The sequence below is a fragment of the Phaenicophaeus curvirostris genome, chromosome 2, assembly GCF_032191515.1.
Source record: "Phaenicophaeus curvirostris isolate KB17595 chromosome 2, BPBGC_Pcur_1.0, whole genome shotgun sequence".
Taxonomy (NCBI): Eukaryota; Metazoa; Chordata; class Aves; order Cuculiformes; family Cuculidae; genus Phaenicophaeus; species Phaenicophaeus curvirostris.
This window is the reverse complement of record NC_091393.1, coordinates 72,435,715-72,455,422: the sequence shown is the minus strand read 5'-3', so window position 1 is coordinate 72,455,422 and position 19,708 is coordinate 72,435,715. Positions and strand designations below refer to the sequence as shown.

At 37.9% G+C, this 19,708-nt stretch overlaps 1 protein-coding gene across 7 annotated transcripts in view; it reads left to right on the top strand.

Moving 5' to 3' along the window:
* Window positions 1-19,708, top strand: part of BIRC6 (baculoviral IAP repeat containing 6) — a 180,203-nt gene that overhangs the window by 110,659 nt on the left and 49,836 nt on the right. For all 7 annotated transcript variants that reach the window (XM_069852465.1, XM_069852462.1, XM_069852459.1 and 4 more), the window contains exons 59-65: window positions 3,611-3,778; window positions 5,305-5,478; window positions 8,942-9,138; window positions 10,889-11,189; window positions 13,855-14,072; window positions 16,288-16,452; window positions 18,402-18,570. In XM_069852465.1, coding sequence (XP_069708566.1) covers window positions 3,611-3,778; window positions 5,305-5,478; window positions 8,942-9,138; window positions 10,889-11,189; window positions 13,855-14,072; window positions 16,288-16,452; window positions 18,402-18,570 — 1,392 coding nt within the window. The remainder of the gene's footprint in view (window positions 1-3,610; window positions 3,779-5,304; window positions 5,479-8,941; window positions 9,139-10,888; window positions 11,190-13,854; window positions 14,073-16,287; window positions 16,453-18,401; window positions 18,571-19,708) is intronic.

Genomic DNA, 19,708 nt, shown 5'->3' with positions numbered 1-19,708 from the left:
GAATCCCTAGGTTGGAAAAGACCTCCAGCATCATTGAGCCCAACCATTCCTATCAATCACTAAACCATGCCTCTCAGCACCTCATCCACCTGTTTTTTTAAACATCTCCAGGGATGGTGACTCAGCCACCTCCCTGGGCAGTCTCTGCCAGTGCCCAATGACCCTTTCTGTGAAAATTGTTTTTCTTATGTCAAGCCTTAACCTCCCCTGGTGGAGCTTGAGGCCATTCCCTCTTGCCCTGTCCCCTATCCCTTGGGAGAAGAGGCCAGCTCCCTTCTCTCTACAACCTCCTTTCAGGTAGTTATAGAGAGCAATGAGGTCACCCCTCAGTCTCCTCTTCTCCAGGCTTAACAACCTCAGTTCCCTCAGCCACTTCTCGTAAGACTTGTTCTCCAGCTTCTTCACCAGCTTCACTGCTCTTCCTTGGACTCGCTCCAGAGCCTCAACATCCTTCTTGTGGTGAGGGGCCCAGAACTGAACACAGGATTCAAGGAGCGGTCTCACCAGTGCCGAGTACAGAGGGAGAATAACCTCCCTGGACCTGCTGGTCACGCCGTTTCTGATCCAAGCCAAGATGCCATTGGCCTTCTTGGCCACCTGGGCACACTGCTGGCTCATGTTCAGTCGCTGTCAACCAACACCCCCAGGTCCCTCTCCTCCAGGCAGCTTTCTAGACAGACTTCTCCCAGTCTGTAGCACTGCACAGGGTTGTTGTGCCCCAAGTGCAGGACCCGGCATTTGGCCTTGTTAAACCTCATGCCATTGGACTCAGCCCAGCGGTCCAGCCTGTTCAGATCCATCTGTGGAGCCTCCCTACCCTCAAGCACATCAACCCTTTCACCCAGCTTAGTGTCATCCGCAAACTTACTTAGGGTGCATTCAATCCCCTCATCCAGGTCATTGATAAAGACATTGAACAGGGCTGGACCCAGCACTGAGCCCTGGGGAACCCCACTTGTCACTGGCCTCCAGCTGGATTTCACACCATTTACCACCACTCTCTGGGCCCGGCCATCCAACCAGTTTTCCACCCAGGAGAGTGTGCGCCTGTCCAGGCCAGAGGCTGACAGTTTCTCAAGCAGAATGCTGTGAGAAACTGTGTCAAAGGCTTTACTGAAGTCCAGGAAGATACATCCACAGCCTTTCCCTCGTCCAGTAGCCAAGTCACTTTGTCATAGAAGGCGATCAGGTTTGTTTGGTAAGACTTGCCTTTTGTGAACCCATGTTGACCTGGGCCTGATCACCTGGTTCTCTTGCATGTGCTTCATGATAGCACTCAAGATCACCTGTTCCATGACTTTCTCCAGCACTGAGGTCAGACTGACAGGCCTGTAATTCCCTGGATCCTCCCTGCGACCCTTCTTGTAGAAGGGCACAACGTCGACCAGCTTCCAGTCGACCACTGGAAGATGATGGAAAGGGGTTTGGCAGGCACATCCGCCAGCTCCCTCAGTACTCTTGGGTGGATCCCATCTGGCCCCATAGACTTAGATGGAGATGTAAAATAGAGATGTTAGACGGAGATGTAAGAATAAAAACATAGAATCATATCATAGAATAACCAGGTTGGAAGAGACCCACTGGATCATCGAGTCCAACCATTCCTATCAAGCACTAAACCATGCCCCCCAGCACCTCGTCCACCCGTGCCTTAAACACCTCCAGGGAAGGTGACTCAACCACCTCCCTGGGCAGCCTGTTCCAGTATCCAATGACCCTTTCTGTGAAGAATTTTTTCCTAATGTCCAGCCTAAATCTCCCCTGGCGGAGCTTGAGGCCATTCCCTCTTGTCCTGTCCCCTGTCACTTGGGAGAAGAGGCCAGCACCCTCCTCTCTACAACCTCCTTTCAGGTAGTTGTAGAGAGCAATGAGGTCTCCCCTCAGCCAGAATCACAATAGAGGATTTTTGTCCAAAGCATTCTCATTCTCACAACTAATGTGAAGGTCCTTTTGAAGTCATTCATGTAGACCCTTCTCCAGAACTGCTATGGAGGTTGTAGATTGAACATAGTAATTTTGCAGTGGTACAAGATTACTGTTCAGATGATGGCTGTGGAGATCGTTAATCTCTCAGTTTGAAGTTCTAATATATGTGTGAGAGAGAGAGAGAGAGAAATGAGTGAACTTCAAACTACTGTTTTTCTCTCTAGCTTTCTGTCTTCGTTGAGCTACCTCAATTTCGTTTATACTTCATGAAGCATGAAGAAGTGATGCTGATTTCCTTTGACTTCTGGCACCAATATTTCTTAAGCTTTTTATTTCAGGCTTTTAGATGTAGATATAATTCTAAACTGAAGTGTTGGATAGGGCGGCAGTTTCATGGATCTTGGTATATATTTAAAGCAGCACAGCTGATGTCAATTACAGCATCTTTATCTGGCAAGTAAGGTGCTCCTTAAATAGGGTAAATGTGTTTTGGTAATATCTGAACTATTAATAGGCCCAAATGAAGAGTTAAAAAATGAATAAAGAATTTAGGAAGAAAGAAGGAAGGCAGGGCATAGGGCAGTCAACCATGTCTCATCCTAGCTGCATCTCTGATCATTCTGCCTGTTACAGCCCATTCCCTATTTAGAAGGAAGCAGACTTAAGATTTTCCTTCTTTTTAGTTGAGTTTGGGGTTTTTTTTCCAGTTAAGCAAAATGGTTTAAGTGTAAACTTATTTCATTTGCATTTGTTTTAACTACCTGTTTGTGAACGCTTTTCTTCTTTTGTCTTTATCTTTTCATATATTCTGGGAGTTTTTTTAGTTCATGCCGCTAGTATTTAACTTGCTCCCTATTGGTAAAATTAATAGAGTCTAGAAAGAGAATTTGGAGCATGATCTTCCCGTGACAAGCTAGCTTAGTATACCAAGATTACTAGAGAATGTCTTGTGTGTTACAGCTGCTCGTGCCAATCACCTGAAGCCAGAGGGTATTGTAGTATTTCAGGTGTGGATGTTAGTTTTGCAGCTGCTCTTGGCTAATGATAAGGTAGTATTTTTACGTGATTTTGTATCTTGACTTGCTGGCCTTTTTACTTGGTATGTAAACTGCATAGATGGGTACATGGTGGTAGTGTAATTTTACTGTAACCTAAGTCAACTTAAGTAGTCCCAAAATATGGCAGCCTTGCTGTATAAGCTCAGTAAGCTTTTGATATACCTGTTCTGCCTTTTGATTTTCATACAGTGCTAACTTGAAATGTTTTAACACAGGCAACTTTAAAAGAATGTTTAAAGACACCTTTCGTAATGGGGTACTGTTGATACTGCAGCTGGAGTCACCTTCGTAAGCCAGACAAGTGGTTATTATCTGTAGTCTGTGCTAAAATGTCTATCAGTTTAGAAGTTTTTGCCTTTCTTGCTTGCAATTGAAAAAACAACCTAAGATAAGTTTTACTGTAGGGCCCGTTTAGGGCTTAGGGGGACACATAGCCTCGTAACTGTAAAAATACCACGATTGTATCCAAATATATTTTGTATATGGATGCTATTCTGATATTTAATTAGCCATTACTGAAAAATTAGACCTTTCTGCTTTCATTGAAGCTATTGAGTACATTGCATATTGGCTAACTGACATTATTAAATACTGGAATGATTTTTCATTTTTTACTTCCGTGCTAGGTTTGAAATCTCAGTCAAAAAGAGCTGTTGCATCCACACCTCCACGTCCACCATCAAGACGAGGAAGAGTGATGGCGGATAAAGTAGGGACCTCTTCTTCAGGAGGAGAATCTTCCAGCAAGACCATTAGTGTTCCAGTTTTTCATCTATACCATAAGCTTCTACCAGGTAGCTTCAATGACTCATTCTAAATTTCAGAATCATGGTCTTTTTCAGTGGCTGATATGTCATCAGAAAACAGACGTCATGGTAATCTTTCTACTTTATCTTTATATTGAGCATCTTGAAGTGTACAGCCCTTCTGCTTAACAGCTTTCAACTGGAAGTGGAGCATTGTCACAACGTAGTGGCTTGACAGAAGTAACAATTATGTTGATCTCCCTGGAAGTTTAGTTCCTTGTTCCTAAACAAAATCTCAAAAGCATTTCCACTTTCACTTGTAAATAAGAGAGGGGTGTGTTCATAAGGTGACTCACATTTTCTTTTATCTGCAAGGCAGAACTTAACTGGCATTTGTGCCCTATCATTTCTTGTTCTAAGTGGGCAGCCAACTTGTACTGCGTGTGGAAAGTTGATTTGCCAGTTTAAAAACGTTCTTGAATTCCATAATACCTCTGTTTTCAAAACCACGGTGTCTTAAGCAGTTAGTTATGCTTTATGTACTCACATACTATCAGCTATCTGGACAGAGCCAGTGGCAATGCTATAGTTGAAGTATAATGAGAGGTCCTACAGAGAGATTGGTATGACTGGAATTCTTAACCTTAGATCAGGGATAAACAACAGGAAAACGGGTGAAACACTGCTATGCAGAAGAGCTTCATATCTGTTTTATAGCATAAAACAAGGTATTTTTAACTTCCATTTCGTAAGATACCAGCTTCCACTGAAGAAACAGGTTGTTACTGAAGACCTTCCTGCATCTTGCGTTACTTCATTAAGTGTAGTCAAGATTAAATGGGCATGCTAAGTGTATTATATGATCCGACTCTAAAACATTTCACTAAATGCATGAGTCTCATTGCTGTTAGGAAAAATTGCTCTGGCTTAAGAATAACTTGTAAATTCAGGGAAAAACATATTCTTTCTGAACAACAAAGTGGCCAAAATCTTGATTTGAGTAGTCAGTTTGGGTTGTATTGCATGTGTACTTCAAGTCTTCATTGCTGCCAAGAAAAGTGTTTCTGGCAGCCCCATTCATTTTCTCTTGCCGAGATATGTCTTGAAACAAGAATAGGGCTGCGTGTGGAACTAATAGGGCTGAAAAAGAATTGTGGGTTTCTTTTGTTCTCCACTTCTTCCATTTCAGCTATTTTACTTTATGCTCACACACCTTCATGCTACCACATAAAAACATGATGCAGAGTGGGGTTTAATAGTAGAGGACAGGCAGTACCCACTTAAAATGCACATTAATTACAGCCTTATCCATTTGTTATATATGCCAAGTGCTTGAGCTGTCAGCACAGAGCTGCCTTAGGGAATGCTGGCGTGGTTCTTTTATGGTTTATTCCAAACTGATAAGGCCCCTTTACCTAAAAGAATGAATGGTAAAATTAAGGCCTTGGTTTGGAGCCAGATAATATTTAATCTACTTGGCGTTTGTGGTACAAGTAATGAACAGCACCTGGACATGTAAGTTAAAATAACGCAATCATAATTTGCCTCTCTGACTCTATGCCATTGTTGTTTAGGCCAACCATTACCAGCTGAAATGACACTGGCCCAGCTTCTGACTCTGCTGTATGACCGGAAACTCCCTCAGGGATACCGATCAATAGATTTGACTGTTAAGCTTGGTTCCAAAGTCATCTCAGATCCAAGCTTATCAAAAACAGACTCATTTAAACGTCTTCATACAGAAAAAGGTGAGTCATCTTAGTTTTTTGGCATATGACTTTTTAAAATCGTTTTATTTTGGACAAAAATGAGTTTGATTTTTCTGGTAACAAACAGCAGCTTTCTGTATATTCTTGGGGAATGTTCATAAGCCGTTCTCTACAAGATAAGTGCTATTCATCGTGATAAAGAACAAATTCGTTGCCTGTCTTCAGACTGTATCTATAAGGTGCACCATTATGGTTGTTCTGGTTTCACTTTTATTCATTATTGTGTTATATATGATATGATTATATGATTCTATAGATACCACGTATTTTATTTCCTGGCACATATATCAGTTCTCTGTATTAAATGTTTGTGCTGATAACCAGGGCAGATAAAGTAACACAGGAGCTGTTGAAAACTATATTGAATTATAGAAGCCTCTTCAATTTTTTTATTGCAGCAACTTGGGTAATTAAATGCTTCTTTGGGAATTTTCTTCAGGCCCACCTAAGCAGGTCTTGTAACTCTAGCTTATAAAAACATTATTTTTAACATTTTCTAATATGGTTTGTTTCTTGCTAATGCTTTTACTAATTGCTTGCTATCTACTTACTCATAGTGCTGAGGGAAGGCGAGGGAGGAGCTGTATCCCGGGAAGCTCTTGAAATATTTCTATATCATTCCTTCAGTGAAGGATTTAGAGGAATGGGACCTTGAAATTAAGCTATGGTGATCTGCTGGCACAGCATGGGATTACAAAGTTAATTTGTCTCTTTTAAGACAGGGGCTTCTTTTAAAAACTGTTCACCTGATAGATCAGTCTTTTTCTAGAAGAGATAACAAAGAAAAAGAAGAGTTATAAAAAAACCTCTTGCTGTCTGGTCTGAGCTAAGTATTTCATGACTGTGTAATGGCTGGATATACAGATCTCTCATGCTGTTGATAGGTCTTTCTCTTTCAAATAATATTTTTATTTTCTTTTGCTGTTTATGTAATTTCTAAACTTACAATAAATATTCTTTTGTTTGAATAAAACTCAAAAATCATTAGAGGAGGTTGAGTTTAGTAGTAGAACTGCATGTGAAAACATAAAGGTCCTCCTTGCACTTCTATTAGAGTTACTAGGGTTTATTTTTTTAAACTTGAGATTAACACTTTTGAATTTATTTTTGTCATTACAAATCCATTGATCTGTGGTGCTGTACAGCAAAATATTAGTTATAGACAGATGTCTCACAATCACTGCTTAGCGGTTTCGAAGGCTAGCGCGCTTTTTCATTACTTGTTTTTTAATAGCTCTAGAAAACGTTCTTACATATCAGTATTTCCTTACTTGCTACCCAAAGTTGAGATTATCTGTGCTGGATAGATTTTATAGCTTCACATGTTGTCTCTAGTGCTGCATTTACTACTACTGTACTTGAGGAAAAGTATCACTTCTTGATATTGTTTTCTGTGTGCCTTTGAGATCAGCACTTTTCCACAGCTACAGTGCATGACTTCTCTGAAAACTTGCAGAACGTTGATGGAGCTGAAATGGCTTAAATTGGGTTATAAGAAGATTAACTAAAGCAAGTACTGGAGAAATATGCTTAAGTGTAACTCCTTGCAGTGATATTTGAGATGTGAAAGGAGTAGCGTTATATTTATAATGAAAGATCTGCCTATACCCTTACTCACTGACAACATTTTTTCAAGTGTCTTTTGCAGAGAAGCATTTGGCCTTAATGATCTTTCTGTGCTTTGTGAATATCTGTGTGTTTTCTTGTTTTCCTTCTTTGAGAAGGCTTATAGCTTTTTACACTGTTAAACAGAGGTGAGAGTCTTCCTTCAATACCTTTAATTTAAAACTTTACTTATCAAGAAAATCTACGCTTTCTTGTGGTCTGAACAATTCATATCATTGCAAGCAATTGAATTGTAAATCACATTCAGCCTGCATGGTGGAATCCTCCACGTGTCTGACGGAAGGTGGTCTCTTGCTGAGACCAGCATGTTTGCAGACTTTCTCGCCCACTCACTCTCTGTGGTGATAGGAAAGACTTCAGCAAAGGTGATTTCTGCCTGTATCCTTAAGAACAGTAGACATCAAAGCTGTATGTGCTGCAAGTGTTATGTTTGGGCTCATTCTTAGGAGGATTATCCTGCTTTGGAAGCTTACATGACCTTTTCTGTTTCTCATAGTCCATCAGGTTGAATTAGAGTGAATTGATGTACGTACTCCTACATATTGCTGTTTTGAACTTGTTAAATATTTTGGTCTTATTGCTCCCTTGTAATGTATTTCTCCCACAAATCCATGATGTCCTTAAAAGTTGAGAATTAGGATGGGAAATGACCTACTGTTTCCTATTCTCTTTCAAATTAAGGAAGAAAAGTAATATAAAGTATCTGTGGTTAAAACTTAAAAGAAATATTTTTGTAGCTGCTTGAATTATGTTTTTAATTTGCTTCTATGTTTTTACAAGTGTATAATAAATGATTATGTGTGCATACAAACATTTAAGTATAATAATAGATTTTCAGCATGGTGTCAGGCTGCTCACAACGTAGAGATACTGACGCCATTTGATCTATACTTTTGTTGTGGGCATATTGTGAAAACTTTGAGAACCACTGCATTATAACGTTTAAAAACACGATCTCCAATACAGGGATTTTTTTAGATGAAATACATCAAATATTTACTGTGAATTTTGCCTCTGGTAATGAGCAACGAGGATTGATTTCTTGACAAAAATTAATTGTGGTAGGGTTCCCTATACACAATCTGTGTGCATCAGTGTATAAAATTATCAGTTTTGTCTATTGTACAAGATACTAGGGTGCTGAGTCATGAACTGGGAGGATGGAGGCTAGTAGAAGGTTAAAAATAGACATCTTGATCTTTTTTTATGAGGGAGAACAGAATTAAATTGCACAACTTTGGCAGAGGGGCGTTTTGACACCTCACAGGCAGGAGATGTGAAAATGATAGTTGTGGTGAGTGATGGATGATATAACTGTGGACAGTGAGTTAAATGATAAGAAAGGGTAAATTAAAAAAGAAAAATTCTTGTTCAGCATTTTTGAGGAAAAAGCAAGACTAATTTGAGTAAGGTTATCTTTCCTTTATTCAGCTATAAATTCGTTATCGGAGAGTAACAAACCTACTTGTATCTCCTAGGTGAAAGGGAGTGTTAAAAAATGTCATATTTCCAAAGTTAACAAAATCTTGAAACCATAAATCTAATTCTAATAAAACATAAAGTTCTAATAATTAGCATGTAACCCTATATAAGTAAGTAATCCCAAATTATGACATGGATCTGCCGTCACTGGCAGAAGGTGCCACAAATACTTTTTTTTTCTTTTGATATTCTTATACTCATAAATTCCAGGCTCTGACTCAAGTTCTGCTTCAGAACAATCCTCCTGAAGTCCACTTTTACTTGACGACAAAGAGATAAACACAATATTGATGATGATAATGTATTAATTTATCTTACTTCTGTGTTTTTGTAGAGCATGCCGATTTACTGGGACCTTGTCCTGAAGATGAAGCCATCAGTCCTGGGGATGAGTCTATGGATGCAGTTTTAGATGAATCGCTTCTTGAAACCTGTCCAATACAGTCTCCGTTGCAAGTTTTTGCAGGAATGGGTGGATTGGCCCTTATTGCAGAGAGGCTCCCTATGCTTTATCCTGATGTGATTCAGCAAGTAGGTGAAAAAAATCTGTTTAGAGAAACATGCTAAGAGTGGTTTTGTTTGTTTAAGGGCAGTATTTTCCTCGTATTTCTCTATGGCTCAGTTTGACATCACAGTTATGTAGGGAAGCTCCTTTAAAATAGGCAAGTGCATAACTCTACAGCCCAGTACAGCTATACATGCTGCTTCCTTAGACATGTTATAGGCTGCTTGAGTAGCCATATCCATGTGGAACAAGTGCATGAATTCATTGCTGCTGTTTGCCTTCTGTTAATCCATAAAATAAATGTCATGGAGGGTACATTAACATAAAGTTGCTCATATACTATTAGGCCATACTTGCTTATAATTTAATTGCTCGTGTACATGTACCCTCAGAGGGTTTGTTATGGTGAAGTGAAATTCAGTTCTCAAAGCAGATTGTATAATTTATTTTAGGTTTATTATTATAAAAAATAAATGACTGGCTAATCTTAATTATATTAATAAATAATATATCTGAAATTAAAGCATAATAATAGGTATGTTATTTATTTGCATACTTATTATAATATGCATAGAGTTTCTCTGGAGGCACTGACAGACGTTTCAGAAGTGTCAGTAGTGGCATTAGTGTGGAATTACTACTTTGGCTGCTGTTCCAGGCACGCAGTCTTTATTTTAAAAAGGAAAAACTAACCTGTGAGTTACTCAAATTCTATTTGGCTATATTTTTGAAATTTATGGCTGATATTCCTAACAGGAATGACTGTGAGTATTTATTCCCTTTGAAATTAAGCTAACCATGGATTAAGTTCAGTACCCTGACTGCAAAGCTACCCAGTTCCGTGAAGATGTTTTATAGAGGTTCAAAAATTATCAGCTGTTTCAAAAATCCTCCTAATTTGTAGATAGTTAGAATAATCACAGCTAGACAAGGCTTTGGCTTTTAATTAGGAATTTGGTATTTTGAATAAATTCTGCAAGGGCTTTTCAGATTAGTCTTTACCCATTTTAGATTAGTCTGGTGGTAGATACTAGAATTTTAATTGTGATTGCATCAGTTCATCTGAATAGCATAAAAGCCTGAAACTTCTGTGGTGTTTCATATGAGAAGAGCCAGCATATCATACCTTCATTTTAACTGTATGACTGTGTATGACTGTTTCCTGGGGAGTTGTACAACTTTTACCCTGTTAATCTCAGATTCCCATCATAATGCCTTGCTGCATAGCCCTCTGTGCAGTGAGTTCATAAAACAGAACTACAGATTGTTGCGAGAGCATAATAGTAATAACACCTGCCAAATCAATCAATTGGAAAGGACCACATGATTTCCTCCAAAACTGCTAAGATACCCAAATTTCTTCTCATTTTTTAAAGGCTGTTCTTCTTCTTGCAATGTGTAATTAAAAAATAAACATTTGACTTAACACTCAATGTTTAATGTTTAAAATAATGTTTCCTATTTTACAGCCTCATATAGAAAATGATCTTTGTATTGTTTACTTTAGCCTAATTTGTCTCTAGATTAGATTTTAAGATACTGTTGCTTGCTGTTCTTTGCAGAACTTTCTAGAATTGTATTGAAAATGAACAAGTACACCTTTTTGAGCCACTTAGCCTGGTCCCCGTATCTGTAAATGGGAGTGTATTTCATGTGACTTTTCAATGGTGTTCTGTATTAAGATTGTGTGTCCTTTACATCCTAACTTTAATAAAATGTTTGCCTGTGTGATTAACTAAATGACTAATGTTTTTCTGTTGTTTTTTGTTGGTGAAGGTGAGCACGCCTGTGGTTACTTCAACCACGCAGGAAAAGCAGAAGGACAGTGATCAGTTTGAATGGGTTACCATTGAACAATCGGGGGAATTGGTGTATGAAGCACCAGAAACAATTGCTGCAGAACCTCCACCGATCAAGTCAACAGTTCAGACTATGTCTCCCATACCTGCACATTCTTTGGCTGCCTTTGGTTTATTTCTTCGTCTCCCGGGCTATGCTGAGGTGCTGCTAAAAGAACGGAAACATGCTCAGTGTCTGTTGAGATTGGTGTTGGGAGTTACAGATGATGGTGAAGGAAGTATGTGCTGCAATTATTATGCTTCTTTGTAGACTACGTCTAGGTTATTTTACTTACGTTTGTTTATACTGTAATGCTTTTAGCACGAAGATCAAATTGCTTTGTGCAGAACTGTTGCTAGCATCTCTGATAGTCTGTTGTCTCTAAATACTAAATTTTGTCTCTCAAAGATTTGTTGCAATCATCAGTATTCAAGTGTTCTCATCTAAATGTCAGAGTAATTGTAAAATAACTGTTTATAAAACTTGAAATGACACTGTCAAGATGACAATGCGTTCAGGCAAAGGTGCGAGTAGAAGGGGTATGCTCAGCTCACTGAGTTAACAACCAAATGCAGAATAATATGGATAGGAGCATAGCTACAGCAGATGGAGAGTAAACTGTTGAATAATACTGTTTTAAAAAAGGAGTGAAATACCTCTAGATCATAGGGATCAAATTAGCTGAGCAGGAACTCTACCTTAATGGTGTGAGTTCAGAGGGAGAAATGATGGGGGTATTCTTTGATGAATGAACAGATGAGCTGAGAGACAATTTGTAGTCAGTGTCTTCGCAGCCAAACCTGGAATTCTGCCTACAGTTCTAATATTTGTGTTTCTTAATGTGTGTGAAAGACGTTTTAGTACTTTATAGACATTTCCTTTCATTATGATATTGCAAAGAATACTGTTTTTTCTATGCAGCAATCAACTGAAGTTAGTCTCTATTCAGCTGCCTATAGAGTGGTGGACAACATGTAGCTTGTAAGACTAACTGAGAAACTACCCTTCGGTTTACTGTCCCTTCTGTTTATGTTTTTATTTGTCTTGTATTTAGGTACAAGACAGTAGACAAGACCAAACTGGATAACAAAAATCCAGTCTGTCTGCTTACTCACACCTAATTTGAGTAGTAATTAACTGGTGGGCTACATGCAATCCCTCTCATTTTTATGTCCTTCAGTGATTCCAGTCCCTTGCAATTGCAAACAATTTTTATATCTTTTTTTAAACTTTTTTTATGAAGGTGACCAACTCAAATGCTTAAAATTTGGGATGCTTTTTGTGTGTATGTGTGCACATCCGCTATTGCTATTGGAATACAGTTCCAGAACATCATTTGGCTGCTTTAATTTTCAGCCTAAATTTATTCATATCCAGTTTGTGCCCGTTTATCATTGTGCCAGCATTGTTCCTCTTTATAAATAGCGCTTCTTTCTCCAGTGCATTTGTTGATGGGAATTGTATTCCCTCTTAACCTTTGTTTTTGCTGGACTAAACAGTTAATTTCTCTGTTTTCTAAGCCAAACATCTGAATTCAACTCTTTATGAAACATGGGATCTATTATACAAAGTAATCCACATTAGTTCTCTGTATAAAGCATTAACATTTTCTTTTTATGTTGGAAATGCATCTTTTCATGCACCTAGACTCTCTTTATCCTCTCACATCATGTGAAGAGCTGCACTTAAAAATCCATGGCTTATAGATTAAACATGGATTCAGTTGTTTGCGAAGATAAATCATAGGCAGATGCTTAAATTTTTTTGTCTCCTTGTCAGTTGGCTACACCTGCAGTTCTGGAAGTCTGTCAGATGGGCTTTTTTCCAGAGGTGTTCAGTTTTATTTATGAAGATCCCAGTCAGAGGACTTCCTGCTTCCTTCTTGTTAGTGTCTTTACGAAGAGTATCAGATAGATATGAGCTAACTAGTGTGTGTATAGACCCATATACATACATATATAGGCATGTATGTTTGTAATGTATTTCCCTTTAGACCTCTGGATGATGATACAGCTGCAGCGCTAAGAATGAGGGAGAAAATATTGTAAAGATACTCAAAATAAGAAGCTAATTTCGATCTTGAAGTATTTTTAGTGTATGAAGTATTTTCTGTTGTCGTGTATCTCTTTTTACTCATGCAATGGGGAAGGAATGTGAAATGAGTTGTTAAATACAGAAAAAATTGAAAGAATTTCCCAAATCAAATTACATTGCATTAACATGTCACTCTACTGTTTGAAATGTGGCTTTTAAATTATTTTTGCTCATAATGCAAGAGGGTTAAAAAATTCAAGTAATTCTACAAAATTAAAACATGCAGCTCATCTAATTAAGATTATTTCAGTATTTCACCTTGTTTTCAATTTTAATAGCATCACAGCTTGGATTGTGTCAATGACTTTAACAGTTTGGGCACATGAATATGAAAGAAATTCTACACCATGATAAACTGCAGCTTCTTGTCAGCTAAGCTTCTATTAGCTGGCCATGTGTGTTCTTTAACTTGCTGTAGCTGGAACGCTAAAAAAAAATTAAAAATAATTAGTCCATCCACTTCAGTTTTGTTCATTCTGAAATACTACCTGAAATGCAGTGAAATACAGAAGTGTACTCCCTGTTATTCACCAACTTGAGTTTTCTCCCTGAAGATGGTGACTCAGATTTTATAACTTTGGTTCTTAAATCCACAAAGGAAATAAAGAAACATTCTTTCTTCTACACTTTTCTCCTGTTGAAATTTTTTTGTGAAGAGAAACCTAATATTAGATAGATTTCTGTAGGCAAATGCTTAAGTCCTTAGTATATTTCTATATGTGTTGTTTATAAACTATTGCAGAGATTAACAGGCTGTATTGAACAATTAAAAGAAAACATTGTTTTGATATCTCTCTTCTTAAATCTAGGTCATATCCTTCAGTCTCCTTCAGCAAATGTGCTTCCAACATTGCCCTTCCATGTGTTGCGCAGTTTGTTCAGCACTACCCCGCTGACTACTGATGATGGAGTACTGCTTAGGCGGATGGCACTGGAGATTGGGGCCATACATCTTATCCTTGCTTGTCTGTCTGCTCTAAGTCACCACGCACCAAGAGTGCCCAACTCTAGTCCCAACCAGGCAGAGGTAAGCTCAGCAGCAGAATGGTTACCGCCCAAAAGCAATAACTGTTTCATTATAGACTGATTTCTGCAGAGTTGGCATTTGAATGAAAATAATTAGAAGGTACTTGATTAAGTAATTGTCCTTGCCTTGCAAATAAACATAGTAATCATGAAATTTATGCAACAAAGAAGGCTTGTCATAAGGCATTAAGGTGTAATCATTTTCTTTCACAGGACTTTCTTTGTGAGTGCAGAAGAGGCATAATGCTCAATGGATGGTGGTTCTTGAATCTTTATTAGATAGCAGGACCTCGTTACCTTGTTTAGCATTCATCATCTAAACTCTACTGGCTGCAAATTACTTCCTCTTAAGTGCTTCACAAAAGTAAATGAGTTGTGAAAATTAATCAAGTAATGCAGTGATTTTTTTTTTTAATACTTCTTTTACTGAGAGGAAAATGAGACCTGAAGACAAAAATTTTCCATAATGCTCAACATCCCATCTTCAAAATTAAACTTTTGCAATGTACTTCCTATATTATACCACCCTCTATTCAGAACCTTTGTCTCTTTAGTACTGTTGTGGCAGAGTCTTGCATGAAAAAGTTCCTGGTGGCTAAGTATGGCTCAGTAGCTCCAAAATACAGGGCTGTCCATATTTTAGCAGCTCTGATACTGATGAGGCGTTGAGCAAGGAAGACATGAATCTATACCTGGGAATAATTCATTTTAATGGCTAGTTAGATTAAAGGGGAAGCTGAGATACTCTGCTTCTAAATGGGGTATGAGGCTGCTGACACATTAACACCTTAGCATTTTTGCACTTTTGGAGGGAAAGGGCAACCATTAATTCTTACCTTTGCTTCAGTTCTACTGTGACCCCTTAAACAGCTTGCTTTCTCCTAATTCATATCAATCAAGTGATAGATGGTAATTAGAAACTAGAAATCCATCAGACCTACATCAAGGCTTGTATTTCTGGGGCCAGGCTTTCCTTTAGGTGCTTTAAGTCAATGATCATGACAGTCGTCGAGTGTTAAAGGCACAGCCTGTTCATGAGTGATGCAGCAAGTATTGTCTATATAAGAATAACCATACAGCTTTTTCATCACCAAGATGCATTATATACCTAATGTGAAAGATAAATGGTGATTCCGGACTACTGTCAGTGAGTTACTAAATAGGTGATAACTTTTTTGCCATTGCACTCTATTTATACATAATTTCTTTTCCCTCACGCATTATCTTTAACAGACACTGAAGAAGATCTGAACGGAAAACAGAACTTTTCAGAGCTGTAAATCAAATATTGCAAACTAAAGTTGGGTTACTCACTCACATGAGCTGGTTTTCAGTAAGGTTTATTGTCGCTGAGTAACTCTAATGAAAGTAGCAAGTTTTCATCGCTTCAGAGATGACTCATTTAGGGTGCTAAATATATAACTAGGAAGGCATTAGTTAAAAAATGCTTATCAGAGTTTTTTCTACATCCTTTTTGCCAGAGATCTGGTAAACTTTCAAAATTAACCGAAGTACTAAAACAGTTTCATAAGGGCTAAGCAGTATAATATCAGGGTTATGTTAGTAAAATGCACTAAGGCAAACTAAAAAGCTGTACAAGCGCCTTTGGAAAAATGGTGTTTGTCAGAACATTTTTACTGACAAGGCATTTCCCCCTCCCCTTATCTGGAGAGGGAAATAGTGTGTGTTGCAGTGACACAGAGACTGTTGTCAGAGCTCTACATGTAACTCCTTTTGCTATTTTGAAGCATTTATTCAAAACCACCACACCCTTGAGCATCTCAACATCGGTTGTGTACTTTTGATAACATTTTTACTCTCATCCCCTTCATCTAATGATGTTATTTAGCTTAACTAAGTGTTAAATAGGTGCATTACAGAGCTGTGATGTTTAGCAATATATTGATTAAGTAGAAATTTAATACCTTTCATCATTTAAACCATACTAGTATCCTAAAAGAGAAAAAAAAAATAGGACTTACAGTCCTAGTTGAATTGAAGGATCACTTGCAACCATTTAGAGCTGACCTGTACCAACTACTACATGCCCATGAATGTCTTTGCTATGTAAAGCTTTGAATTTGACTGGATCCTGATGATATCTTTATGATGTTAATAAGTTGGGATTACATTCTTCTGCTGAACAAAGGCTTTCTAAACACAATGTTATTAAGATGAAAAATGTTAAATTGCTGTGACTTTTTTTTTTAACTCAGCCACAGGTGTCAAGTACACACAACAGTGCATCAACAGAAGAACAGCAGTTGTACTGGGCTAAGGGTACAGGGTTTGGAACAGGCTCTACAGCTTCAGGATGGGATGTTGAGCAAGCTTTGACTAAGCAAAGGCTAGAAGAGGAGCATGTGACCTGCCTTCTACAGGTGTGTAATAATGAAAATTTGATTCATGATTAGTACTTGGAACATTAGGACTGAATAGTAAAAATGGAGCTTGTATTTTTTTCAGTCATATAGCAGAGTAATTATGGTACTTGGGGCGAAAAATAATTTACAGCACCTGTCTACATGATAAATGTTATAGATCATATTTTGAGAGAGGCTATTTTTGAACATCGGCAAGCTGCCTCATAAAAAAGAGCTGTGTGGGTAAGCCTGGGTGACAGTTCTGAATAGACAGTGAACCAAGAAGCATTCCGATTTATTTCCATGGAGTTGTTGTAAAGTCTGTCCATTAAAGGAGGAGGATGTGGGAATAGGCATTTTGTTTTGTGTGCCAGTTTATCTTACTTATTCATTTCTCACATGTTTTTCCTCTTCTCTAAGGAAATGTGCATAGCTGTTCCTGGTGCATGAACATGTTATGCCCTTATAACAAAATATCACTCAGACATACTATAAAACCACGAGTATGCAAATTAGATGATAATAGTAAGTAACAAGTAAACATCCAGGTCTTTGTAAAACTCTGATGCCTTCCCAATGCCTCACTAAGGACAAGAAAATCCTGCCTAATTAAGCTTTTCAGTCCATTGTAAAATGTAACCAATTTTCAGTCCATTGTAAAATGTAACCAACCCCTGTTATGTAAGATATCAGTGTAGGGAAAATGAGATGCTACCTTGTCATCAAAAATTTTATTCACAGAAGTGTCAATAGCATTAGCTGACCTTATTGGTGAGGCAGAGCACAAAGGAGATGAAAGTCTGAAAATGCCCATGCCCTGACTGATGAAGATATCGCTTTGATGTCATCAGTTATGCCAGTCACCGTAGATTACAAGGCACGGGTATCATGTCCCTTACAAAAGCAAAATAAATAAAACCCACAACGGTTTTCCTAGGTGAGAAAGAGGAAAATTACCTGAATTACTCTTGATGAAGCTCCTAGGCAGTATTCTGTATTACGCCATGTAGAGATTTAGCTGTAACTGTCATAAGTCGTGAGGTAAAGGGGCATTTGTTTTGGGCAGTCAGCAATTGTAGGAAGAAGGAGAAAACCTTTCAGCATTTTGCTGAAGATGTCAATTGTACCACAAACTGCCTGGTCCCTTATCTAGAAAGGTTGTTAAGAAAAATTTTGATCTATGAAGTGCTGATGAGATGCTGCAGCAAAATACCATGGGTGTTAGGTTTAGAGCAAAGAGAGAGGATGAAAGAAAGAAGAGGCTAAAAAGGTGAATAGAGCCTAGATGATACAGCTTTTCAAGCCTTGAAGTTCCTTAATTTGAAAGTACAACTGCGTGAATCGGGCCTATGGAAGTGCATTAAGTTGTATGTCTACCACACGTGGTAAGGGCCTGTGAACTCAGCAAGAACCACCCTTGGGAGGAACAGGAAGGTGTGCAGTTTTGAGGTGACTCCACTGCCATCACTTGAGGGGAAGGCTGCTCTTTAGTTACTGAAGCAAGAGCCACACTCACAAGTGATTGTTTCAATTAACTGTCATGCTCAGCATAAGGTGTTCCATCCAAAAGGAAGTTGCAGGTGTTCTTAAAACATCTGCATTTAAAAAAAAATATATATTTTGTTGGTAGCGGGTATTCTGAATTCAATGGGATGGATAAGCTGCGCGTCTCAATGATGTGAGGTGGCAAACTCCTGCTTCAAGTAGCTCCAGCAGTTTTGTCAAAGTTCATATTAATTGATCTCTTCAAGTAAATCAGATTTATAGCGTTAGCCGAAGTTGGAACCATAGTCAAATAATCGTATAGAATTTCTTTTGAGAGGTCTTCAGGACTGCTGAAATAAGTACCAGTACTGAATTAGCAAAATAGGTAGTGAAGTATTATGGTGTCTTCCTTCAGGAACGAAAATCAAAGTTACTTTGCCTAAAATAAACCAGGTTTGATTAAATATTTTTGTATATTTCAGGTTCTTGCCAGTTACATAAATCCTGCAGGAAGTACATCAAATGGAGAGACTCAAACTAGCCATGAAGGTAGAGGGCAAAATAGCAGTGCTCTTCCGTCTGTTCTCCTAGAGCTTCTCAGTCAATCTTGCCTCATCCCAGCCATGTCATCATACCTCCGCAACGATTCAGGTAAATGCCATTGTCTCATTCTAAATCAAAACAGGCATCCTTCTGTCAAATATGGTTTTGTGTAAATTATAGGTAGTTCAGGCTAATTTCAGTACGTTTGCCAACTTAGAATTGCAGTAATGGGACATTCACTTGAATCTGAGAAAACAAAATGATAGTGTTCATTGAAATATTCATTTGTCAGAGTTTAAACTTTGTTGGTTTAATCTCTTTTTAAAATTTGAAGTTTAATTCTTTAACTGTTGGAATCAACAGTTAAATGCTGTTTTAGTCTGAAAAGTTTGTTTTAGTTTTTCTGTAGAAGATAAATGGAGAGAGAGAGTACTTTATACAAGCCTACGAATCTTATTGTGAAGGAAAATGTTAATTTTGTGAGGAAATTGAGCAAGTGTATGCATGAAGTTGGTAAATGTTGCATGTACCAGGGTAATTTTCTTTCACTTTGTTCAGAGCTTTTTCTGCTTTACTTATGAAATATAAAAATAAGCCTCAACAAAACTGCAAAATATTTTAGATACATGGGAACAATGAAGTGGTTGGGATTTTTCTTAAAGGAAGCACAAATTAGTTACATATTGTCCTGATTTTAAAACAAAGACGACTTGATAGTTTCACCCCGTATGTTGTATCTTGCTGTGAAAACCATTTCAGTTGTACAGGGTAGTGTCAAGCAGTATGATTTAAGGAAATACCTGTGTAGAAGTAATGGCAAAACCAGCAGACTAGATTTGTGATTCATATTCAGCCTCACTAGATGACAGGCTTTAGTATATTGATAAGCATTTTTTCTTCAAATAACTGCCAACCTGAAGATTTTAAACACTGCCTTAGCCTTAGGTTGAATTTCTTTGTAAGGATAGATATAATCCTTAAAGTAGCAGTTATTCCAAATCTGAATAATTTGCTTTTGGTCCCTTACTTTGCTTGCTGTGGTTTTGGAGTAACTGTTAAATGTTTTGTCACATTATTGCAGTTCTTTGCCACTTGTAGGGTGTGGTGACATGAATTTCTTGAAACAATGTCATAGCTTCTTGAATTACACAATATATTTTATCCTGGGGGTAAAAGAGAAATCATCTGTGTCTTAAGTATTTACAAAACTATATAGGACTAAAACAAAAATGTGGTTCTTCTAATC